This window comes from Muntiacus reevesi, chromosome 19, assembly GCF_963930625.1.
Source record: "Muntiacus reevesi chromosome 19, mMunRee1.1, whole genome shotgun sequence".
In the NCBI taxonomy this organism is placed as follows: domain Eukaryota; kingdom Metazoa; phylum Chordata; class Mammalia; order Artiodactyla; family Cervidae; genus Muntiacus; species Muntiacus reevesi.
This window is the reverse complement of record NC_089267.1, coordinates 56,840,928-56,868,160: the sequence shown is the minus strand read 5'-3', so window position 1 is coordinate 56,868,160 and position 27,233 is coordinate 56,840,928. Positions and strand designations below refer to the sequence as shown.

General features: G+C 42.8%; 1 protein-coding gene across 1 annotated transcript; it reads right to left on the bottom strand.

The window, feature by feature from the left end:
- Positions 1–80: 80 nt before the first annotated feature.
- UBE2J1 (ubiquitin conjugating enzyme E2 J1) lies at positions 81–26,819 on the bottom strand. Its single transcript, XM_065911330.1, has 8 exons — positions 26,629–26,819; positions 17,491–17,564; positions 15,679–15,810; positions 13,427–13,511; positions 13,044–13,149; positions 10,357–10,486; positions 9,001–9,120; positions 81–3,064 (listed from the first exon to the last, which is right to left on the bottom strand). Exons 1-8 carry the CDS (start codon positions 26,657–26,659, stop codon positions 2,786–2,788), a joined length of 957 nt encoding a protein of 318 aa, XP_065767402.1. The 5' UTR covers positions 26,660–26,819; the 3' UTR covers positions 81–2,785.
- Positions 26,820–27,233: the final 414 nt, after the last annotated feature.

Genomic DNA, 27,233 nt, shown 5'->3' with positions numbered 1-27,233 from the left:
TATCCTGAGTTTCTACAGAAAGTAGTTGCACATTGATTTCTCAATAAAACTATTGACATTAAAAAAAAAAGTGGGAGGACTCAAGGTACTAGGAAGTTTATTCATAGCCAGAAAATAACAAAAAGATTTCTTATTCTCCTGAAATAGGAAATTTTATGTTTTCATAGTCAAAATAATATACAATCTTAAAGGATTTTGTTTTTTAAAAAGGAGTTGAGAATTTTGATGAAATTCATTTATTTCAGTAGAATTAAACTATAAGCAGCATGAAAACGTAAAGTGCTACATAAAAGCCCACAATACATAAAGTTTAAAAGGTTTCATCGGTTTAAACAGTTACAGGCAAAACAGACATGTTTTTTTCAAGCATGCATGCTATTTTAACTACCCTTGTATGTGCTGTGTTGGTCAAAAAAACAGTCATGAGTTACCTAAACCTGAGGATTTGGGAAAGGAGTCCTAAGCCTTTATCTACCAGATCACACGTTTTTTCCTAGCCTTATGCTATAAATAAGGGATTACAGTGGGGCTTTAAAAATAATGGTTTTCTGAAGAAGCCCTTTATCGGGGTGTTTAGAAATGGCTCCAAAGACCAATTTTGTTCATTAACTCTACGATGGGGGTCAGATCGACAACTTAAGGATTTTTAAGTAGCAACGTAAGCTGAAACGGAAGAAGCAAAAGATATGCCACTTTCAGATATGTGTATCAGGTGCCAAAAAAACAAAAAAACAAAGGAGAAGCTGGCCTGGCAGCTGATGAGTGAGGGATGAGAGGCCAACTCAGGCAGAGGAGGAACTGTATGACGTGCCTTCTTCATCAGTTTTAAGTACACATACGCCCCATGAACACGTGCAACACTATCACCCAGACGGAGGCTGGCTCAGAGGGAAAGCAGAGGAGACTGTCTCTAGCGCACGGTTTAGCTCGGCCTAGGCTGAGACGGGGGGACGTTCTTGGGTGATAGCATGGCCTGGTGCTGCCCAGGCGCGTCAGAGCCCTCCTGCTGGGAGACCACTGAACCAGCGCCCCTGATCCTTATATTCCAGACCAAGACTTCAGAACGCATGTTCCCAGGGCAATAAAGTTCTAAGACACTAACCTATAATTTTTCTGACATAGGAGGTCTTCATAAAGTCCTTAGGCTTTTTAGACTTTACCAAATTCAGCTGTAGACAGAACAGTAACAATCTGTAAAGACTTTAAAAATGCTAATTTATTAAAATTTATGAAAACTGTGCATTATATCATAGTATACAATATGTTCTTGTTTTAGATACAGACATAAACTGGGCTATCAAATGAAAACAAATTGTGTCTAACAGTTCATAGAGCCAAAGCCCTATAAGAGCAAGAATAAAAATTAAACTGGCCTTTAAAATCATTTTATCCATTGTTTCTATATTGCCCATAATAAACCGCATAAGGACTTTATAAACACCACTCTCCAAAGCACTCAAGATACATTATGGACTAACTTTTGTCGTCTCGCCTAGAACCTAAACACAATTTACAACACTGAGTTGTAAAAAAAAAAAAACAAAAAAAAACTTACAAATGCACTTTTAGAGCATAACCTATTTTAAAGTTGGGGACTGCCTGTATTTAAAAATTAAATCTTCATTAGCAATACTCTCGCGAGTGCCCTCAATGCTGCTACTGAACATGGTGAAGGCAATGTTTTCCTGTGACTATATGTTCTTACCAGGCATTATTTACGATGATAGTTTAAATTATCTACTAGAGTCTGTGGAGCTAACTAGCACTAAGTTATATATTGATTTTTGCACTGAAAACGATCTCTTGGGCTTTGATTAGGTAGGCAATTCTAAGTAGAGGTTTTTCTAATTTCTATCACTGTTACATGGGCCCTGAGCTTTTCTATTAAAATGGTACATGAAATAGTTCAATATTATGCATATTACTAAAATAATTAAATTTATAGTGATTACAAAGCTAGGAATATAATACAACCCAAAAGACATCCAAGTCCAAGTAGAGCAAACATTCAAATCTTAAGACCCTCCCATTTAACTTTGGAAGAAAATCAAGCAATTTCCTGGCTTGGACCCTTCCTTTCTTATTTCAAAGATCTAAGGAGGATTGTTTTCCTTCTTTTTAAAAAAAATCTTGTGTGTGAACTGGGGAGAAGGGGATAACAGCATATCAAAGTGGTTACAGAGCATTATTTCCCCTTCAAATAACACTCAGTAATAAAGATGTAATCTCATTTCCTCAGAAATGTTTGACCAAAAGAGTTAATTTCACCAAAGAATGTTTAGGACATAGAGTCAGTCATAGAATGGGCAATCCCAGTATCTCTCACATGAACATGTTTTAAGCAAGCTATTTGAGGAGTTTTATTTTCGCTTTTCAACTCTTATCCCCATATCATTCTACATAAGTAGAAACAGAGTGCTCAATGGTATTGAGTAACTAGTAACACTCACTGGAACTTAAATACCATCTTTTATCCCAAAATTCCAAAGGGCTATACAGAAAAGTATCACAAATTTACATAAAGAAAAGCTGAGGCGTGAAAAACAGCAAATAAGTTATTTCCCTGTAGAGCAGGTTGGATAGAGACAAGGGACTTTGACTTCCAGTCCCTTAAACTAAGCAGGACACTGAATGTCTAGATATATTCATACTGAATTTATAAGGATCAAAAAAGGAATGAAGGGTAAATATAAAATAATTATTTTGTAAACAATTCTTAGATTATACCCAATGCAGAATGTTTAATGAAGCAGCTGAGTCACAGCTCTTAAGACACAAAACAATATTATAACTCAAAGTCAAATATGTACTCATTGGCCAGATATATTCGTCGGAATATAAGGGCTGCCAATGCCAAAGTCAAGATGACAATCAAGACAGCAGAGCCGCCGTGGTCGGTGTGGTTGTCCCTTGGCGGCTGGCCCTGGGTGACGTCTGGGGAAGCAGACGACCTTCTTTGACTCTGCTGCTGGGCCCGGCGCTGTCGAGGGCTCATGGAGGTACTCTTAGCTACAGGTGGGGCCGGCTGTTGAAGGGATGCTGCTGAGGGGTTCTCGGTTCCATACTACGAAATTTTAAGAAAGTCAGTTTGAAACTGGCAAAGCAAACTTGTATAATACATACAGGCTATTCAAGAGTACACAATGTCACAGAGCAGTAAGGCAAAACTACCAAGAAATCTCTGAAGGCTGAGATGAGTAACTCACCCTCCTGAATAAGCCAGCAACACAACTTATTCTGAGTGCTTGCAGGTGGAGGAGGAATTTACCCGCAACAAGTAAGACAAGGACAGAGTTTATCCACATTCTCCACAGACGGCTTTGTACTCTCCTCTGGCTGCAATTCCAGCAGTCTCTGCCAGGCATCTGAGTACCGCCCTTCTTTCAGAAGTCAAGGAGACAAGCAATTTGATTCCCACTTTCTACGTAAAGACTTACCATATTCTAAATGGCAAAAAAGGACAACTCTCAACAGTGTTCTTCCCTCAATGTTATCTTACTATGTCAATCATCATAGAACATAGGAAATAATTTCAGACCATATGTTCTACATAGTAATACTGTTATAAAAATTAGGTGTGGTTTTCAAAACAGGTTTATCCTTCCTCACAACCCCATCAACTGAATTGAACACAAGTCCAGAACTCTTTACTGAGTGTTTGAACTGTGTTACTTTATGAGTAACATAACCCCGTTATGAGTAACATAACCCTGGGTATGTGCTGAGAAAAATGTGGAGGTAGGTATGGGAGACTCAGGAGGTGCCCTCTACAAAGCCCTGGGCGTCAACTGCTTTCTATCCTTTCAATGAATGCTTGGTCAAAGCAAAAACACCATGTGGTAACAAGTGATTCAAAGTCATAAATGTGGTTTATAGACAAAAATGGAGAAGAAAATGGCAACCCATTCCAGTACTCTTGCCTGGAAAATTCCATGGATGGGGGAGCCTGGTGGGCTACAGTTCATAGGGTCGCAAAGAGTCAGATACTACTGAGCAACCTCACTTTCTTTCTTTCTAAAGTTCCTTTTGGAGAAGGAAATGGCAACCCACTCCAGTGTTCTTGCCTGGAGAATCCCATGGACGGGGGGCCTGGTGGGCCACAGTCTATGGGGTTGCAGAGTCGGACACGACTAAACGACTCACACACACACACACACACACACAGACAAGAAAGCTCTACAAAATGTGAATTTCATTTTGCTTATATAGATACCTTAACTCTACCTCTAATATCCAAAGTCCTTATTGTATTGAAAACTTTATACTGATTATAATAGAGTCAACACACATTCTTTCAAATAAGTAAGAATGCATGTTTTATTCAGAATCACTTTTTAAATTGAGTAAATACAAAAGATTTTAAATACTTTTCATTATAGAAAATTTCAGTATTTAGAAGAAAAAAAGAATCTAAAAATATAATTCAAATACTTTTTAAAAAAACAGGTTAAGGGAATGAGCGTTGTCCTGACAACAGCTATAAACAATAGGGAATAAACTGTTGATCTTAGTTATCTACAGAAGACATTACACTTTAATTCTGACATCACCCCAACATTAAAAGATGTGAATAATCTGAGTTTCTTAAAACTCTCCTTTGGAAGCACTCACACGTAGTGGCCCATGACACAGAGGCAGAACTGGGGCTTCCCCACTCCAGGGCTCAGGAGAAGGTGCTCATTGAAGAGCAGGCCCACGGGGCCCGTGTTTCACGGGCCTTACACTCACGCTGCGTCCCGCAGAGGTCTGACCCTGACGGAGGTGAACGGAGCTACCGTGGCCAAGGCAAGAGCCCCCGTGCACCTGAAATCTCCCGTTCTTCCCGCCGTTCCGCCAAGAGGACAGAAGGGTCTGACACAGCAAGAGCACTCAAGGCTTACAGGGAGATGGTTCTTAAGAAAAATAAAAAGGGAGGCGGCAGAATCAACCCAGAAACCAGCATAAGAGACTGACTCGTCTTAAAGCTTTTATTCACAGGTGCTGCTTTTTTCCAGTAGTTTGAGTGGCGAACACAAGCCTGACCAGGACTAACACGGGCAGTCTCATCGCCACTGGGCTGGCTTCACCACTTCACGGATGTGTGACCCTAAGCAAGTTATTTAACCGAAGACTCAGCTCCCTCTCTTGTACAAGGGTAATATCCAGTTCAGCAGTAGTGAAGATTAAACAGGATAATGATATAAAGTGCAAAGGTACACAATTGCTTATTAAATCTTAGGCATTACTAATATTACTATCGATTACATCCCTTTGAAGACTCCAGATTCAGGTTAACAAAAGAAAAGTCATGACTTTATTTAGGACTAATTCTCACAATTTTATTAGTATGATTAACGTATTTAGAACAACAATCCCTCAAACAATGACTTTAGATGACATTTTAGTATATGTACTTCATGGAAATATTTATGTAGATACACTGCTTTAAATAGGTTCCTAAATTTCAGATTCCTTTTGGATGGTACATTACTAACTAAAACTTAGTGCTGTGTTATTATGAAATTATCCCTATTTTAAACAATCACATCACGGTGAAACTGTATGACTTCAATATTGTAGACCCAGAGGACTCTAGGTTGGAGCTGAAGGACTAACTGGACACAGTTTTGGTGGTCTTACTGAACCGCAGATGCAGAAACAAGTTGGGCTTGGCCATTTCAAAACACCATCGGTTTGGTGGCACAACATTTAAATCTTTGCTGTTTACCTAAGCTTGTTCAAACACATATCACAGAATGTATACCTAAGTGAGAATTGTTTCTGTTTCCTTAAGATGAAGTGAACATTTCTGGGAACATAAAAATATGTGACGCTTGTATCCAATTAAATTACATTTAAATATATATGTCACAGTCACAGATAAATCCCTTGTAATACGTATAAAATTTTTTATAGTTTAGCATCTATAAGGGAGTTTTGTGTTTGCTTCTTAATACAAAATGGAACGGCTTATTCAGAACCTCAATCTCGGGAAGAAGAAAAAAAACTGATAGACTGGAAGAACATAAGTCGACCATCAGTATTGTTCCCATTTCTACAGAGCTAAAAAATCTGCATCAAAAAGCAACAGATGGCCTGATGTTATCTGCTGTATTTAGACTGTGGGCAATCTCTCGCCCCCTCAAGGATAAAAAAACGTAGCTTATCTGGGATTTGACGTATAACATCTCAGTGAATTCATATTACACTGGCATGTAAAGCAGCCACCTCCAACCAAAACCAGGTTTCAGTTACCTCCCTAGTGATCAAATTATATAATCACACTCCGAGATAATCTGTACGTAAACATAATTAAGAGCTAAACTTGTAACTATATGCAATTTATTGTTTTAACCAGAACTGGTATCCATTAATTACCTATACCCATGAAGAAGAGTTCTGTGTTAGGTACTTTAAAATCAGAATGGGTGGTGATCACTTTGTAATGCATAGAAATACCAAATCACTATGCTGTGCACAGAACTAACATAGTATTGTAGGTAGATTAAACTTCAAAAACAAACTCAGAGAAAAAGAGATCAGATTTATGGTTACCAGAGGGGTAGGACAAACAGATGAAGGCAGGCAAAAGGTACAGACTTCCAGTTTTATGATAAATAAGTCCTAAGGATGTAATGGACAGTATGATTAATGCAATTAACATTGCTGTTACATACGAAAGTTGTTGAGAGTAAATCCTAAGAGTTTTCATCACAACGGAAACAATTTTTTTTTCTTTTTCCATTCATTTTGTATCTATGAGCTACTAGATATTTGCTAAATTTATTGTGGTAATCATTTCATGGTATATGTAAGTCAGATCATTACGCTGTGCGCCTTTAAATTTAGAGTGGTGTATGTCAATTATACTGCTAAAACTGGAAGAAATAATTAGGAAGAAATCAAAATAGAAAAGAATATTGTACTAACAAAACTATTGTTTGTGCGATCTAATTTACTAAACGTTGTCATTTCTTTACCTGTATTCCTAGTATATTTTTAAAGTGCCAATCCTCAGATTCATTTATTCAACCAACAAACTCGACCTACTATACACAAGGCCCTGTGCCAGGCTCTAGGGGTACGGTGCAGGAGAGAGGCCTGATCCTCAAGGGACGCACATTCCGGGAAGTGAAACAGACAACAAGTAATTGTAAAACAGATTTCAACTGGAATAAGGATAACCGGAATACGCAACAGGGGACTTGACACAGCTTTAAATAGACCAAAGACAGATTTAAAAACACCACAAAGTATTAGCAGACTGTCTTTATAGGTGACCACCCTCCTTCTCTCTGCAATAGGATGGTTCTATTTTTTTTAAAAAAAACTATTTATGACATAGAAAACAATTAGAATTCTAAAGGTGAAAAGTAGTCTGAATATTTTTTTAAATATTTCAAGCTAAAACATATATTGACTAAAATTAATTCACTATATCCCTCTATAACATATAATTACATGGGCAACACATAAAAACAGTTAATCTCTTAGCACATGCTTTCTTCTTACACCTCCTTCTCCAGTCCCCTCCAAGAATTTACTTTACAGCACCCTCTCTCCTGCTTTCTCCACCCCACTGTTTTCTATCCATCTCAGCCTCTTGAATGGGGCAGGACCACTCAATCCCACTTTATATTTGCCCAGCTTCTATTTTAATTTTCCTGACCCTTTAACATCCTCTCTAAACTGGGGATGTGGGGAAAGATGTGGCTACTCAACCAAACAACCTGCTACCAAAAAGACAGTTCATCTCATATAGAGAAAGTAGAGTCAATGTTTTTTCCCTATAATCCTAATTATTTAGCAATAATCCAGTCACATTTTCTTAATCAGTCTCTCCAATGACCAAGACCCACTAACGTTTAGACAATAGGTCTGCTGCTGCTGCTGCTAAGTCGCTTCAGTTGTGTCCGACTCTTAGCGACCCCACAGACGGCAGCCCTCCAGGCTCCCCCGTCCCTGGGATTCTCCAGGCGAGAGCGCTGGGGTGGGGCCACCGCCTTCTCCGGGACAACAGGTCAGAGCACAGCTGATCAGAGCCGCAGCGCCCATGCACTCTCTCCTCCAGTGATCATTTACTAGACACTTACTGTGCGCAAGGCAGCACTTGTCCAGCAGAGCGTTTTTTGAGATGACAATAATGCTCTGTATCTATGCTGTACAGAATGGCAGTCACTGGCCACTTGGCGCTTTTGAATGCTTGAATTGTGGCCAGTGTGACTAAGGAACTGAATTTTTAATTTAGCTTAATTCTGAATAAGAGCAAGTAGTTTATTTAGGAAGTGATCCCAAGAAGGCGTGCGCATGCATGCTTAGTCGCTCAGCTGTGTCTGGCTCTTTGCAACTCTTTGGACTCTAGCCCGCTAGGCTCCTCTATCCATGGGATTCTCCAGACAAGAATACTGGAGTGGGGTGCCATTTCCTCCTCCAGGGGACCCTCCCGACCCAGGTTCAAACCAGAGCCTCCTGTGTCTCCTGCACTGCAGGCAGACTTCACCCTCTGAGTTTTAATAAGGTAAATATAAACTCAGGGAGCCACACGTGGCTAGTGGCTGTGCTACTGGACAGAGACCGTCTAAGGCAAATCTCTGACTCCAGGCCTTTGAGTCAGGGCCTTAACGCAGCTAAAGAAACCTGCCAAAGACAGAGCACCTATTGAGAAAGTGGCTAATGAACGCATATTTCGTTTTATTCAGAGTCTAGCACGATACTGAAACTAACTGTTCAGAAAAGTCATGTCAATAGAAGAAAGGTCCTATCTAGGTCCTACTGTCCTCTCCATAGAAAAGGAAGGACAATAGGACCTAAAACTGCTTTAGTCCAGCTCCATTTAACAAAAAAGAGGACTCAGAAAATATGAATAACTTGTTTTAAGATACTATAACTCACTAGAGGGAGAGCTTGTCTCGAATCTCTTAGAAGGACCAAAATATTCAGATATTTCATCTAGAGATCTCCTCTTCCTACTGCAAATAATTATGATGGTACAGATATAGATGTAAAAGATAAGAGCCATACCGATGTACTTGCTGTAGCACCCTGGAATGTTGCAGGTATATCATCCTGTAAATCATTTAGTGAAAAAGAGTGGTTTAAGTCCGACTCAGCAATAGTCTTTCCAGATGAATTAACTTCTGCCTATAAAAAAAAAAGATACACCCAAGAGCACTGTCACAAGAGGAGATGTACAGGATAACCCACAACCTACTAAATTCTCTCTTGGGTTTATTTTTAACTATTTATTTTAATTACTACTTTAATATCAACTGTCAATCAGGTAAGCTCTGAACACTCATGGCGTCCAACACTGTGCTGGTAATTTAGGAGGAGGAGTAGATGAAACCTATTGTCAAGGAGCTGCTACCTGGTGAGCGACAAAACTAATACTCGTGGTTCACGGTCCACTCCAAAAAGCTCTAAAAACTATAAAGTTTTTTGTAATTTTTAGGCATAATCTGACATGTGAGGTTAATAACAGTATATGTATTTTCACATTAGTGTAAATATTCCCAGGTTTGCTGATGAGATATTAATAGATTTGATTATTAGGAGCTGCCCCAGATCCCACTGTGCATATTAGTCCAAGTTTAATATTTTCTAAAATCTGAAATTCTGATGTACAAGAGACATTTGGCCCTAAGATTTTCAAAGAAGTAATGTTAAGTACAATAGGAATCCTCAGAAGGAAGAAAATAACCAACATTTATTAAGCACCTCCTCTTTCGGGCACCACAATAAAACAAGGAAAAGTCTCTCCCAAGACCTGGACATGGAAGGATATACAGGATGTAGAAAGGTGAGACAAGGGAGGAGGCAGCTTGCTGCTTAATGCAGGCTGACTTTTCTGATGGAGCTAGTTAAATTCCAGAAGTAATTAAATGTTTGCGCAAAACATATGCAGAACAAATGGATATGAGAGATACGTCAGAATATTAATAGCAGCTGTTGCGTGGGGATGGGATTATGCATGCTTGTTATTTTCCCCTTATTGCTTATCTGTAGTTTCTATAATAACAGTTAAAATTTATTATGCACAAGACAGCTCTAAAGTGAGAATTAACTTAATCCTTATAATACCATACAAGTGCCATTATTTATTTACAGATATGAAAAAGGTACAATATGAGCAATATGGCCCATGTCCTACTACTAGCAAAGCTGAGATCTGACCCCTGGCAGAGTATACCAGAGTCTAAGCTTTTAACTATTACTATGCTATAATACTGCTTCTAAAAATATATTAGTTTTGTAATAAGGAAAATAATTTGTAAAGATCTCAGTACAATGGAACTATACTGCTCTACTTTCTATCCAAAATTTGGCTACACAACAAAAGGGTTTCATAGTTAGAATTTATTTACAAATTTAGAGTACCTTAAAACTGATTTGTCTAGCCAGTTCCTTGGCTTCTTGGTCAGCCTGGCTTGAATCGCTTCCAGATTTTAAAGGCAACAGGACATCCTTCATGGCAAAGCCACATCCCTCACAACAGAAATCTTGTGATCTGGAAGAAAGGAATTTTTTGATGGATATAAATCAGATACTCAAAAGTTGATCTATCTAAGATACTCAAATACTGAATGATTAAATTTAAAAAAACACTGGACAACTCCATATTACATTCCTACATGTAAATTAGCCAATTTTGGCAATAATTATAGTTCAAAGACAAACACACAAGTTAAATTAGTTTTTTAAGAAAATCCATGTCAATTATACCTCAATTTTAACTATCTGAAATTAAAAAAAATCAGGGTGTAGATTTCATTTTTTCCCAATATACTACCTCTTTAAAAGAAAAGTTTCAGATCTATAAGACAGCATACAAACTGCTTAACTACGCTGTCCTTAAGTTCACACACAACAAGCCTATATTAAGTCTGTGTAAAAAGTCCATTATAAAGCTCAAACTGGGAATTCTCTGGCAATCCAGTGGTTAAGACAGTGCTTTCACCGCCATAGGCGTGGGCTTGATCCCTGGTCAGGGAACTAAGATCCCATATTCCTTTGGTGTGGCCAATAAAAAATGTTAAAAATTGAATACTATTTACAGATATTTCCAGGGGAAAAACTCAACAACTCTACTCATCTAAATAGCAGTACAATTTGAAAGATAAAAGACAATTCTTGGACAATCCAGACAATGAAATTTATCATTCATTATAATAAATAGAGGCTCAAAATAAGCCTGTTAACTAGACTATTTCCTAATATTAATTTGATTTTCTATGCTTCCATTTTTTTGTATGACTAGAAGTAAATCAGTATAATACACTGTTACATTACTAAACTTTTACAAAAACTATTTTGTCATATTTCTAGTTCAACATAATAAAACTCTTAGATCTTGAAGAACATACTATTATAAAGAACATACTATTTATAATTTCATGTAAACAAAACACATGTAAAAGCTGTACTAATTTAGTACTGATGAATATTTTTTGTTTCACCAGAAGTAGCATTGCTGTCCATATTCTTTTGAGAATCAGTTGTATCCAAATTATTTATCTTAAAGTGTGTTCACTTTTTTTTTCCCCTCTATTTTTTGGTCATGCTGAGCAGCATGTGGGATCTTAGTTCCCTGACCAAGGAAAGAACCCTCGCCCCCTGCAGTGGAAGTGTGGCATCTTAACCACGAGACTGCCAGCAACGTCCCAAAATGTGTTCATTTTTTAACTGAGAAGTCAGATGAAGTTTAAAGGAGAAAGTTTATTTTTTTATTTTATTTTATTTTTTTTGAAAAATAAGGTGTTTTATTACCAGTTACTTTTAAACTGGTTTTTCTTTTTTGTTTTTTTTTTAAATTTTTTTTATTAGTCGGAGGCTAATTACTTCACAACATTTCAGTGGGTTTTGTCATACATTGACATAAATCAGCCATAGAGTTACACGTATTCCCCATCCCGATCCCCCCTCCCACCTCCCTCTCCACCCGACTCCTCTGGGTCCTCCCAGTGCACCGAAAGTTTATTTTTAATACATTAGTTTATCCATAAGGACAGTATGCTACCATGGCTGAATGCAAAATGATGTTTTAGAAAGCCTATATCACAGACTAAGAACCTAGACTATATAAAGTGAGAAGTCTAAACAAAAAAAGCCTTATTTTTTTTTTTTAACCTTGTACATGAAATGAACTGGATATAAGAATCAATTTAGAAAGTCAACAAAGGAGATCAAAACAAATGCTATGCATTCAAAGTACATAGTCTGTGAATAGTAGCTACAGGGTATATTCCGAACTTGGGAACAATCTTTAAAAGACAAGTTGCTGATAAAACAGGGGGTCTATCAAACCTTCCTGAGGGATCGAACCCAGGGATCAAACCCGTGTCTCCTGCACTGCTGGCGGATTCTTGACCCCTGAGCCACCAGCGCAGCCGTGCTAGGGTAAGACATACTGTCATTTAATTAAACATAGTAGATCTGAAGAGTGGTAGGCAGCAGAGTTCAGAACAGAACAACGGTCAAACTCAAGAACTGGTCTCCACACTACTCAAAGGAGAGGCTCCTCTGCACCTGATTATTCCTCTGGGTTATACAGACAGAATGTGCCTGAGAAAACCTAGACGGCAAACTGCTGGGGACTCCCATTCGATAAAGAAAATCTCCTTTGCTTTATTCCAGATCACTTGTTGAGCACTTGCCACGAGGCAGATGCTACAGATACAAAGACGATAAAGTGGGTTTCTTCCCTGCCTTCAAAAAGGCTTTTAAAATCTTCACGGAAAGCAGCATACACATCATCACTGCGGCTCTTTTCTACCCGTAACGCTGCCCAGGTGGAGGTAAGTGAGCAGTACTGTCTTCTAGAAGGTACTGTGCACTGTAGGCTGGTATCACCAGCTACTTTTTAAAGATAGATAGCATGAAATAAATTCTTTAGAGTCTGATTACCCCTGGGGAAATTAATACAACAATATTTCTAAGCCAGGAAAACTAAGACCAGGTCCTGTGGCGCCAGGGTGAGCCCCACAAAGAGCAGAGCCTGTCTGCTAACCCTAACCCAGCGGCCGGAACGGCGCTTGCAGCGCGGAACGAGGCAAGGCAGCACTCACTTTTTGGCGAGGGCTCTTCTCTCCTCGGGCGTGTAATCCAGAGAACCTATGGCTCCCTCTCCTTTCGTTGGCATAAACCCAATGATGGCTAATAATGCTGTTCTTACTGAAATAAAAAGTAAACATCAATCTGAGTGGCTCTGCAAAAGGAACTCGGTCTACTCTGAAAAGGAAAAAAAGACTCAGGGTTTCACTAAAGAGGTACAAGTAGGGGACTGTATTAACATGATGCAAAAATCCCAACAGGGAAAAGCATTATTATTATTTATTCAATAATAAAAAATTATTTATCCCAAACAGCTTCAATCTCGAGAGAGTATTATATCTTATTATTATGAATTGACTCAAGTTCTGTAAGACTTGTATTCACAGTAAATACTCACTGCTCCATGAAGGCTGCCAAGTTTCAGGATGATGTCCTGAGATGCTCAAACAGATTTTCTTGCCTACTTCAAATCGTCCATTAGCCTTAGGAATAAATAAGGCATTTAAAAAATTATGTATGTGTGTGTTTAATGTTTTATACTTTATAAGCATAAATATATTTTACATATAAATAATTTTTTAAAGATAATTTTTAGAGCATTTTTAAAGGATGGGATCTCTAACGGGATACAGATTTTTGTCTTCTTATAGATACCCCACAAATATTTGTTAGATTCTGAGTGAATAATAAGAGCTGTTTTCAGAAGCTGTCACAGCACATTTTGAGAGTGAGCTGCACAACTGACATCTCAGTAACTGACATCTAACGACGTCCTGACAGCCTCCTCTGAGCCTAGTGTGGTGCTAGGTTCTGGCTAGGGTAAAAACCAAGGACTCGGTGTCACCTAACTAGGTCCCGGGGAGGAAGGCTCTGAGGGGGAGTGCCTCTCAGAAGGACGACGCAATTCCATACAGGAACACAGAAGTGAAAGATGAGAGTGACTTCAGTTTTGTCTTGGTGGAAGAGCTACTGATGGTGTCCAGCAGGCAGGCAGAAATACAGATGTGCTAATGACAGAAGATATCGCACTTCTGGTACTTGACTTTCACAGAGGTGATCAATGAAACCATTTCAGAGAAATAAGAGAAAACAGTTGTAGTCTGAACCTGCAGAATATCCATACTTGGGAGAAGGAGAGGAAGAAGAGGCATGAAGTCAGAATACAAGTTCCAAGCAGGCAGAGTTTTGACTTACTCTCTGCTACACACACAGGGTACATGACACGAGTTTAATAAATATTTGCCGAATGAAAGCTGGAGAAGACTTTTCAAAAGAGAGGAAGTGAATCAGAAAGCGCAAATACTGAACATCAGCATACATGATGCTGTCATCGATGAATAGCTGTGGCGTCAAATACCCTCCACCAGTTTCCCCACGTACCAGCTCTTCCTTCAGACCAGGTGGCACTCCCTACCATCTAGCAACTAAGAGAAGAGACTCCTAACACAGTAGGGCCCCGCCGGGCTCTCCCACTCCAGGCCTACTGCCAGCGTGACTACTTCCCAATATCACCTAACACTTATTAAGCAGCTTCTTTATATCAGGAACCTGACAGTATGATTATTCTTCATACACATCCCTTTGGACAACTGAGAAAAATGAACTTCAAAGAGATTACGTAACCTGCCCGTGACATGCCTGGCCAGAATTCAGGTCTGTTGGCTCTAAAACGAATGCTCTTTCCACTATAAACACACACCATAGGAAAAACATCAATTGGGTAATGATGACAATTTTTTCTTTCACCACTTGCTACTCCATGTGTATCAGAAGTTTAACTTAGATGGAAAAGGATGAAGACTGAGAAGAGAGGGTGTGATTTCTCAAGCTGCTCTCTTGAGACTGGCGTAGTAAGCGTTTCAACAGGATGCTATGTGTGGGAAGCAGAACACAAGAGATGACACTACAGAGTCAGGATGTTTTGAAGGTTACAGAGAGAAAAAAGGCTACAGCTCAAAGTTGTAGCAGAGACATGGGAAAGTGTTTATTTCATTTTTGCTTCTTTCAAGTTAGAGGATAATCAAACACACATAAACAAAAGGAAATGAAGGAAGGAAAGTTTTAACAATTAAGAGAGGAATTAAGTGATAGAACAAGGCCCCAGGAAAGATAAGAGAAAGCTGGATGTATAGCTTTCCTTTACATGGAGATAAAACATGTGAAGATGGAGAGAAATTCTAAGATATAAATGGTAAAAACATAGCTAACATTTATTGAGGACTCTATGCCAATTCTTATTCTAGGAACTGCATGTGAAGATGAGGAAACTGTAAAAAAAAAAAAAAAGATGAAAATGAAGGACAAAGCATCAGGTGAAAAGCTGCTGGAGGTAACGGGATTAGGAAGTACAACGGCAGTAACCACCGTTTCCTGAGTACTCATCACGTGCCAGACTCTGCACAGAACCTCGTGCTCACTAAGTCACTGAACCCAACAACCACGCCACGGCAGTGAGCATCACGGGTACTTCTCAGGCGCTTCAACTTCCTAGGGGTTTTCTCCAGAAAAAATATAGTCCAAGGTCTGGTCTCCCAAAGGTATAATAACCATGGCCCGCTTCATTTATTAGTAAAGAGGAATATGCACACTACACTTTACAGCCACCAGGAAGTTACTCCAGAAGCATTTCAGAAAGCCGGGGGCTCCTACCGTCAGGAGGATGATGCTCGGTGGTTTCATGGGGTACTCCGGCGGCAGGACTATCCGTCCATGATAAACTCCTCCATCAAAATCGGAGTCTGGGGGCCCTCTAACTGTGAAGTGCCACTCAAAAAGATTATCCTGAACAAAGACGGCAAGCAGAAAGCGATCAATAACATTAAAAAGCTGGACTGTTTTTACCGTATTAGAAACATTACTGGGTGAGAAAAATTAACATTTTATATTATTCCTAGGACAGTTTCTAACACACAATGTCTCAAGTATAAAAGTTATAAGTGAAAGCTATTTAATCTAGCTTTCATGTCACATAAGAGCTAAAATATTTTTTTTAATACATTTTAAAACACATGAGCACCATTTTCGTTGCTGTTGTTTAATCGCTAAGTCGTGTCCGAGTCTTTTGCAACCCCAGGGACTGTAGCCCGCCAGGCTCCTCTGTCCATGGATTCTCCAGGCAAGAATACTGGGATGGGGTGCCATTTCCTTCTCCAGGGGGTCTCCCTGACCCAGGGATCAAACCCACGTCTCCTGCATTGGCAGGCAGATTGCTTGCCACTGAGCCACAGGGAAGCCCCTGAGATCATTACATGCTCATAAATAAGATTATAGATTTACATATTTCCTATTCCATTAGCTCCATTTATTTTTTCTGAAAAATCTCTTCTGGACCCTGAAGTTTTAATATGGACTAACTGCTTGACACATTCTAAAATTCTTCACTTGAATGTCTCCTGGGTTTACTGGAATCTCAATCTTCCTTTGTATGTTTCATTCAGTTTTTGCATTATTTTGGTATGGTTTATTGTCAACTACATTTCTCTGAAAGGAATATAAGGAAGAAAATCTGTACCCTTGTATGTCTAAAAATATATTTATTTTGAGTTCATGCTTGATCATTCTCTGGATGTGGATTTAGTTAATTAATTATTTTATTAAAATTTATTTATTTTTATTATTATTTGATCTAAAAATATTATAGACTTAAACTGATAAATAACCCCTAAAGCCCAATTAGTGAAAATTATTATTTATATAATCAAATAACTTACTATAAATTTGGATTACTTTCGCAAACTTTCCAAATTTATCCGTCATAGATGCCAAAAAAGTTATTAGTAAATTGTCAGTAATATTAACACATAGGCTGTTAACATCAAATGTTAATATCATCGGATACCAAGTATTTCATAGTTTGCAAAATACTTGCACGAACATTATTACATTTTAGTCTCACCATTACCATGAAAACGAGACTGGGCACATTTAAATACCCTCCTTTCACAGACCGGAAGACTGAGGTAGAGGTAGAGATGTTTGTACAAAAAGCCCAAACAAGCTGCAGAGACCCGTCAAGGGCTGAGTCTCCCAAATAAAGAGTCTGGAGTTCTTTCCACTTTTCCTCCCTCATACCTAAACTAATTTAGTATCTGAGGCCCCCACCTTTTTTTTTCAGCCGAGCTATGGCATGGGGGATCTTAGTTCCCCAATCAGGGATTGAACTCCTGCCGTGCAAGATTGGAGTCTTAACCAATGACCACCAGGAAAGTCCCTGAGGCCAAAAATCTGCTTCTTCTAAAGCATCTGATTCTGAATGGCTAACAGAAATACTCAGTGTATACCTTAAACTACCACAACACTGTAAATAACTGTACTTTACTTTTTTTTTTAATGGTTTAAAAAAATACTCAGAAAATATAGGGAATAAAATATATCAATAAAGCATACCAAGCACATTTATAATGATTCAATGCAGTGAAAAAATAACTTTAAGAAGCTCAGAAGACAGAGACAGAAACTGACCTCTAAAGGCTGTGCGTGGTAATGGTCTGTTGGGTCTTTCAACTCTGCAGCTTCTTTCATTAAGCGTTTAACAGCTAAAACAAAATTCACAAGACAGAGACGTTTCAAATATACTTTTTCCATGTGATTAGCAGATTTACAGACCTAACGAATAAGTTCCTACTTCAACAAAAAACGTGCAGAGGACTTACTGACTACAGCATGTGATTTAATTATGCGATAATAGTAATAATGGAGGAAGAAAAGGCAGCTAGGCACTAGAAGAGTGACATATTAAATTAAATACATAGGGAAGTCTCAGAGACACTATTTTTCTCTAGTAAGTACACTCCCTATTAGGTGGCACTCAAATATTAATTCAAGTAATCCTCAAAACAACTGAGATAGGTGCTGTTTTTATCCCCATTTTCCAGATGAAGAAACTGAGATATGGAGAGATTACACATGTCCAAGGTTACACTGCTGGTAAACGACAGAACTAGGATTTCAACACAGGCAGGCCAACTGTACCTTGATAAAATATCTACATTAACGAGAAACATGGCCTCTGGCACTTATGCTCATGAACAGTAAACCCCCTGATACCCTCAACCTCAGGACTTTCCACTCAATATCTTCTTTGACTTAATGGCACTGTCCTGACATCACTGAATCTCCATGGCCCTAACTGAACTCCTGTTTGAGATGATTATGTGCTAAATTAAAACCTCCAATCCACTGACCCCACAATTGTCTTGACGCCACCTATACCGATACTCACTTCCATCCATCCATGCTCTTGGCTCTTAGATGTTCCCCTTTCATACTCCCCTAAATTCAATTCTAACTGAGCCAACCCAACCATCTTCTAATTTGGAGTCTATACCCAAACAGCTAAGCATTGCTGAACGGGGTTTAAAAAGTCACGGACACAGGCCCATTGATGCTATTACAGAGGTATTATTAACAACCTCCGCTGGGACAGGGAGTGCCACATCCAATGCCACACAATGGCCTATATCTCTCCAGTAAACCCCACCCAGCACCCTCCAAGTGGTACCCCAAGACTATCTCATGCCTATTCGCGCTCTTCTCTTCCACCTCTTTCAGTTAATGGCAGACTTTATCCCCAGGACGGATGACTGTGAGCGGCCTGGACAGTTTAGAGTCCCCGCGTATCTGTGCCCTCTTTCCTCGCCTGTTGGTTCACAAAGGTCAATCCTTTGATCCCACCCCCTCACCCTCAAGCTTTAGGTGCTAAAAAAAATGTCAGGATACTGGTGTAGGATACAGAATAGCAAAGCCAGAGAAACACCGGATAGCTCACGGCTCTCTGAGAGTCTGCTTGAGAACAAACTAACACAGTTTAGCACGCGCCGTGAGAGGGGTACGCCCCAGGCGGGCACCTAACCTGAGAGCGGAGAGAAGGGGGTCCGGTGCTGAGATCTGAAAGACGGACAGTAGGGGTCACCCAGCTGGGCATGAGAAAGCAAAGGAAACAAAAAGTGAGTGTGCGGGGGCAGACTGGCATGCTATGGGGAGAGGCCACCTGAGAAACAGCTCACACATAAACAACCAGACAGCTCCTTCTGTATCAGGACTTTGCATAAAAGTTCACTTTAATCAAGGTTTCCTACGTTGGAAAAAAAATTCTTAAGTCACTACCCTGTTCCATAACTACTAATATTCTTTTCCATCTCCTATTCTGAACTCAGCCCTATAGGCAGAGAATTTGTTCGCCTGATCAGTCAATATTCACCGAGCTCACACTAGATGCTATGTACGCTAAGCTGCTTCAGTGTCGGACTCTGCGGAGCAGATGCTACACACGTGTACACACTGAGGCCCAGTTTCTCCCCCCTCCACCCCCGGGTTCTAGTCACTGGGCTTTGCTCAGTTCTTCGCGCACGTCCCACCTTCTGGTTCAGACCTCCCTCCTTACACACCAGTTCCTCAGGGCTGCTCCTCCTCCCGTCCCCCGCTTCATCGAGTCTGGCTCTCACTGGACCTTTAAGAAATTCACTCAGAAGGGTCTCCTTGACGCCTCCTCCGTCCACTCTCAGAGGAGTGACTAGATTCCCGTCGGGACACATAAAGTCCCCGAGGGGTCCTGGGAGGAGAGTGGACGCCAGGAATGCTCTCCAGGTTACTTCCAGTGGTCAGTCAGGTTTGGGAACCACCGCTCTGGAGGCTGCGTTGAGTCCCCACTCACAACACGCTATAATTTCTCTTTTATAAAGTTCACCTCTCACTTGTGACTAACACCTGTCTTTCGTGCTCAGTAACATCTACTTCACTGAAGTCTCCTCAGAACTTAGCACACAGTAAACTCTCAAATATTAGCTGAAATGAACGCTAGTATCTGCCCCCAACAAAATGCTCTCCAAGGATCCGATTAAAAGCAGTGGTTTTCAAATTTATTTGATGAGATAAAATCCTTTGTTCAAAGAACAGTTTAAGGAGAACCTCACTATGTAAAACAGATAACAGCAGGCTAGCGTGCAAGGACCTCTAAGCTATCTACCCCCTTCCACCTATTCTATCTAAGAGGCCCCGAGAAAAAGAATTGAAAACCCTGGGTTTAGAGCCATGTAAAAATATCATTAAGATAATATTATCAGGTATAAATAAAATCATGAAAGTTGTTACGAAGTTAATTAGTTTAACATGATTGCTGCTGTCAGCAGTCAAAGACGCCAAGGAAACTGTTTTTTCCTTCTTTCTCATCAGCGGGCTGCATAAGCTGAAGAGGTCAGATTTTATTCATTCCACCACCTTACCACGTTTTTCTCTGCCTCTTGCTCACTCAGTTTATTAGGAGAGAAGAAAGCAAACATCCAGTGGATACTATGAGAGATGTTTGGAAGGGTCGGAACTGCTGCAAGAAAGATGAAAGGAGCAATCGTCGGCTCAGCGGAAACAGAGCAAAGCGGCGGGGCACAGCCTCTGAAAGAACGACGGGGCCCGGGGCCCGCCGGCAACAGAAACCGATCAGAACCGAAGGCAGGTGGACTTCCGCTAGACGCCGAGCCTCGGCACGTCTATGCTCTAACACGGCAGCAAGCTAAAGGACGCACCGACAGGCGCCGGGACGGCTCCAGGGCAGATACCCCGCCAAAAGTGGGCGGGGCCCACTCCAGAAAGTCCCCGCCCCCCCCAAAGCAGAGTGGGCGGGGCCAACTCCAGAAAGTCCCCGCCCCTCCCCCAAAGCAGAGTGGGCGGGGCCCACTCCAGAAAGTCCCCGCCCCTCCCCCAAAGCAGAGTGGGCGGGGCCAACTCCAGAAAGTCTCCGCCCCCCCAAAGCAGAGTGGGCGGGGCCCACTCCAGAAAGTCCCCGCCCCTCCCCCAAAGCAGAGTGGGCGGGGCCAACTCCAGAAAGTCTCCGCCCCCCCAAAGCAGAGTGGGCGGGGCCCACTCCAGAAAGTCCCCGCCCCTCCCCCAAAGCAGAGTGGGCGGGGTCAATCCAAAAAGTCCCCGCCCCCTCCCCCAAAGCAGAGTGGGCGGGGCCAACTCCAGAAAGTCCCCGCCCCTCCCCCAAAGCAGAGTGGGCAGGGCCCACTCCAGAAAGTCCCCGCCCCTCCCCCAAAGCAGAGTGGGCGGGGCCAACTCCAGAAAGTCCTCGCCCCTCCCCCAAAGCAGAGTGGGCGGGGCCCACTCCAGAAAGTCCCCGCCCCTCCCCCAAAGCAGAGTGGGCGGGGTCAATCCAAAAGTCCCCGCCCCCTCCCCCAAAGCAGAGTGGGCGGGGCCAACCCAAAAAAGTCCCCGCCCCCTCCCCAAAGCAGCTATTACAGCCCTCCCGCTCGTTAGCCTGTGCAACTACCCAGCCCGTAAGAGCTAACCACGTCTATTCCCAGGCACCTCTGCCTTCTGCGATGGCCTACACTCTGTCTGTAGAGTCTGTTTCTCTAAATCCACTTCTTAACCATCACTTTGTCTCTCACGGAATTCTTGCTGCGATGAGACATCGAGAACCTGGGCTTCATTACGTGCTGAAACCAGACGTGTGATCCCAGTTGGAGGACTCTGGGTTCTGGCTGAGTGCAAGCCCTGGCCAAGTGAGTCCAAGGCTTAATAGGAGGTGCATGGTTTCACATGGCTTCATTAAACAAGCTGATTTTATTAGTTCATGGGCCAACATAAGGACAATACCACGTGAGAGCCAAAGTACATGGCCAAACAGAAGGTAAAACTATTCTAGTCTTCTTATAATCTATTTTTCCTGAGACAACATATACTATGAACACTTTTGTGAAAAAGAACATGGACTCTGGAATTAGAGCTGCATTAAAATTGGCTCTGACATTTTGCAGCTCTAAATACTTGAAAAGTCTCCCAGTCTTATTCTGCTGCAATGTTTATATCTGTCAAATGAAAGTCAGTAATTTCTTCACGTAATTCTCCTTTCCTTTTCACCCCTCCCCCTTCTCCAGGTCAGACATGGACTGGGATTTAAGGTCCTTCGATGATTCTCTCTGATTCAAATGCAGGCCTTAAGCATATGAAGTTGGCAAAAGAAATGTCACTGCTACGGGGTGGTCAAGACTCGAAGGACTGCCCGGAGACCAGGGCTGGGGCACAGGATGCTCCTGACCCTCCATCTCTTGCTACCACGTGGCTAGTGAGGAAACTTTTCCCATTCCAGCGCCTCTCTTATCTCTTTGCAAGGTTGTAAATGGAACTTCAACCATGGTAAGCTGTAATAGAAAGGAAAGGAAGGTGGGGAGCACATGCATTCCTGCTTTCTTCTTTTCATGGAGGCCACATGATCACTCTGGATCCAACCCCAGGGCCTCCCATTAGCATTCTTCACATGCTCAGGTAATTCACTGGACTTTGGAGACAAAGTTCCAGGAAAAGGGGATCATTTACTGGTCACTCTTATGCATCTATATTCTCTTGGAAAATAAATATCTTGATATCATCAGTCTCCAAAGCATGGGTAAAATGCAGGAGACAGGCTTATCAAGGACGTGAAGCCAATGTTATGCTCCCCAAGAGCCTCTTCCTGCTCCCACAGTGAAGACTCTTAAGCAAATATTTAAGGACTGATATTTCTGCCCAGGAAGATCTTGCAAAGGTAGTATATTTGACAAACATTTAAAGAATATCTGAGTTATGGAGATAGAAGAATGACAAAAACTGCTTCTTGTCTTCAAAAAGCTTGTAGAGAAAGACATGAAAACGATTAAAACAGAAATACTGACCAAGGATGCACAATTATAGGGACTACTTAGTATGCCTAAGGAAGCCCCACAAGGCGGAACCTTAAAGAAGCTTGAAGAATTTATAGGAATTTCACATGAATAAAACAGAAGGCATTCTAAGCAGAGGTTCCAACAGGGACCAAGGCATACAAGGTAAGAGCTGCTCCATCTGGAGAATCACTCAGGCAAAACGGGTAGATGGTGAAAATGCAAAGGAGCATAAGAGTGGTAGGAAATGAGGCTGGTGAGGAAGGCAAGGGTCAAATCAGGTTCAGCCCTCCGTGTTTAGTTGCTCAGTCATGTCTGACTCTTTGTGACCCCATGGACTGTAGCCCACTAGGCTCCTCTGTCCATGGGATTCTCCAGACAAGAATAGTAGAGTGGGTTGCCTATCCCTTCTCCAGGGAAACCTCCCGACTCAGGAACAGAACAGAGGTCTCCTGCATTGCAGGCAGATTCTTTACCAACTGAGCTAGCAGGGAAGCCCATCTAGACCAAACTAAACAGTCTACTTTGAACTTTGTCCATAGCTACCAGGAAGCTATTAAGATTTTGTCAATTTGAGGGGACTTCCCTGGTGGCTCAGCTGGTAAAGAACTCGCCTGCAATGCGGGAGACCTGGGTTCAATCCCTGGGTTGGGAAAATCCCTTGAAGTGAATGGCTACCCGCTCCAGTATTCTGCCCTGGAGAATTCCATGGACTGTAGAGTCCATGGGGTTGCAAAGAGTCAGACACAACTGAGCAACTTTCACTTTCACCAGGAAGCTATTAAAATTTTGCCAATTTGAGGACTGACCTAATCAATTTTTATTTTGTTTCAGCTGATCTGGTGATGATGGACAGTAATTGATTAGATATATGTGACTTTGTACATTGGTGCCCGCATGGAAATGCATGTATTTGTGTGTGTTTCAGGGTGGGGAGTGGAGTAAAAAAGTAGACCAAGAAATCAAAGATGACTCCCATGGGTTCCTGGGTGGCTGTCAATTCCTGGGATAAGGAAAGAGGGGGAGGGAAGAAAACTGATTGGTTTTTGGTTTTTACACCTTGTAGAGATTTTTTTTTTTTGGTTTGTGGGAAATCTAGGTAAAGATGTTAAATCACCAGTAACTTCTGTGTATCTATAGCCTAGGAGAAGGCTTTAAATCGGACATTAAAACTTGAGAATGATCAGCGTGAAGGGGCAGCAGATATCCTGGGTATGGACAGAGTGCGTGTGTGCTGGGTCACTCCAGTCGTATCCGACTCTTTGCGACCCCGTGGACTGTAGCCCACCAGGCTCCTCTGTCCATGAGATTCTCCAGGCAAGAATACTGAAGTGGGTTGCCATGCCCTCCTCCAGGGGATCTTCCCGACCCAGGGATCGAACTCGTGTCTCCTGTGGCTCCTGCGCTGCAGGCAGATTCTTTACCACTGAGCCACCTGGGAAGCCCATGGATAGAGTGACTCCTATATTCTGATGGAGGTAATGGGTGCCTTTGCACCAATTTCTCATGTGCCAACCATCTGCTGAACAAGCAGATAGGGCCCTTCTGAAGAAATCTTGCCACAGGAATTCTTTACACGTATGTCCCCTTACTTTGTACTCTGAGATCCTGACACTTAGACCAGAACAGACCCAAAAAAGAGAGCAGGGTGCCTGATCCAGAAGCAACTACTGACAGGGTAGTCAGAGGCTTAAGAGGTGGCCTCACATAAGGTCCATTCTAGAAAAATCATTAAAAATACATTTTTCCATCTATAAAATGAACAAATTTACTATCCATATGCTAACAAACTGACCTTTAACCAGTTATTTGTATTGTCTTAGCTTAATTGTCCCATCCATACTGCTAAGACAATTCCATGTCAGATAGAAAAAGGGTTATAGCTCTTACATTGTGCAGCGTTTTTAACCACTTCCTTTCATGCATTCATTACCTTAAAAAGTATTACAAGACAGAAAAAAACAAAGAAGACATTTTCACTATGTTTCCCGCACTTTCAATAAGTTCCATATTTCGGCTAATTCACTTTTTCTATGAACACCAAAAGATCTGTAGATCTGTAGAATTAAAAAAAAAAAGTTTTAAAAAACTCTTTTTTAGAACAACAGCACTAGCTCTGAGGAAATGAAACCGAAAATTACACAGCTAGAAGCATGTCTACCAAAGAGAGCTCGGCCAGCACCTAGGTCCCACAGTGTAGAAACAGAACAAAAATTCTGAAGGATTTTAAAAGCCTATCACAATCTCAGGTACAATAACCTGTCAGAATTCAGCAAAGTCCTCTGACAACCATCTCTTGGGACCCACCAACACTCCACCCCAAACTGCACTGCTACTCGCTTTCATTATTCTCTGGACACTCCACTAAGGACCTCAGCTGTCTCAAGGAACTTGGTACCATGTGACCAAAAAGTCACCCTATGTTTTACCCACATATTTTTATCAAAATCTAGCATAATTTTAACGTTCTAAACATTCCCCCATCTAATCTTAAATTAAGCTTTTCTCTCCCTCTTTCTCTTTCATCTCCCCTTTCCTCTCCTGGCGTTCTTAGGAGATGGGTTGAGGATAGAAGGGGTGGTGAATCTACTGAAATTGAATTCTATAAATGTATTTCTTGGAATCCAAACCCTTCTGCGGATTTTTTTTTTTTTTAAGTCTGTGGCTCCCCCAAACGTTATGACTGATTCTGCAACACTTGGTTAGCGAGCACGTTTCTTAGCCTGACAGCACTCAAGTTAACAAAGCTCTGTTCAATCACTATCCTCAGGCTTTCCTCAGGCTTTGTTATGTTTTTAAGTCACTAAAAAACCCCAAGATTCAGAGTATCGACTCTCTCCATGAGCATGCTGATCTTGCTGATTCTTACTGAGAAGTTGCTTCTTCCGTAGGAAAAAAGAAAAAAGAAAGAACCAATAAAGGCTGGCCAAACCATCACTAAAATCCTTTATTAGGATTATTTAGACCTGAAGTGTGGAGTTTCTCCCTCTGAACAAATTTATCAAGGTACAGATCCAATACCACTTATAGAATCCAAAGGTTTGTTTCAAGCCTGTCTTAATCTGAGAGCTGCTTACTTTTCGGGCTTCTTTATCTTGTTTAGTCGCCAAGTCGTTTCTGACTCTGCACCCCATGGACTGCAGCCCGCCAGGCTCCTCTGTCCACGGGATTCTCCAGGCAAGAATGCTGGAGTGGGTTGCCATGCCCTCCTCCAGGGGATCTTCCCGACCAGAATCCAACCCGCGTCTCCTGCACTGGCAGGCGGATTCCTTATTGCTGAGCCATCAGGGAAGCCCGCTTCTTTATTATACACCAGAAAAGTATTTGAGGCTAGGATTGTTTGGCTGCTTCTGTGAATGAAGCGGGGGTATTAAATACAGGAAGAGAAGTTTCTATGCCTGAACAGAGATAGACATACATCATACCAGTGTGGCTAAAATCATGGTTAGTTCTAAAGGAACTAGTTTTCTTAGCTTTTTGGTTAACTGCTTTAGTCCAGAACACCTCCTTTATGTCTCTGTTTGCCCCAAAGACTGCGAACAGGACGTTGAAACGAAATCTTCAAATGAGAGTGAGTCAAACAGCTAATAGAAGTCCGGCGGCGGCGACGGAGAGGAGCTAACGACCGTGCCCCAGGCGCAGGGAGGGCCAGGCGGCGATCGCTGTTACTCACGGCCATCACCACTGCACCTGTTCCCGGGGATGCGCGGGTAGCCCAGGCCTACGCGGCGAAAACGCGGGACGGGCAGTCGGGGTGCGGCGGGGAGACCCCAGGTCTGGTGCCCGCCCGGCCGCCCGGCTCCGCGGCCTGCACCAGCCCGGCAGGCGGCGGGCTGGCGTAGAGCGCGGACCCGGGAGCGGAGCGGCGAGCGGCGGCCGCCGCGAGGGGCCCGCGGCGCGGGTCCCCGGGTCACTCCCCCACCGCGCCGGCCGCGCGGCTCCGGCCCCCGCCCACAGCCCCGCTCACCCGGGCTCTTCAGGTTGTAGCGGGTCTCCATGGCGGGTGGCCGGCTCGGCTCCAGCCTCCCGGCCCGCCGCCGCCTCCGCGTCTCCGCTCGGTTCGGGCCGCCCGGCTCCGGCCGCGGCGCCTCCGCGCTGGCCGCCCCGCCCAGGCCGGGGCTGCGGGCGGGCGCGGGGCGCGGGCTCCGCGGTGGCGCCGCCTCCTCCGCCGCTCCCCGCCTCCCGGAGGGCCGGGCGGGCGCCGGCGCCGGCCGGGGTGTCGCTGAAGCCGCGCCTCTGCCGGAGGTCAGCCCCTCGCCTGGCCGCCGGCCCCACGCCGCCGCGGCCGCCGGCCCGCGTCACCCGCCCCGCCCGGGCTCTGTGAAGTTGTCCTGACGTGGCAGTCGCTTCGTGGCGGGCGCCGCCCGGCCGCTGGTCCTTCGCCGGCGGCGGCGCGCGCTCCGGGCTCTGCGGGAGCGGGCGGCGCTCAGGTCTGCCCTCGGCGGCCCCGCCCGGGCGCCCAGGCGCTCGCGGGGCGCCGCGGCCGTCCTCGCTGCGGGCGGGCCCGGGCCCAGGTCCTCGAGGCCGGCTCCGAGCCCGCCCGGCCCGGCGCCCGTGTGGGCCGGCACCGCC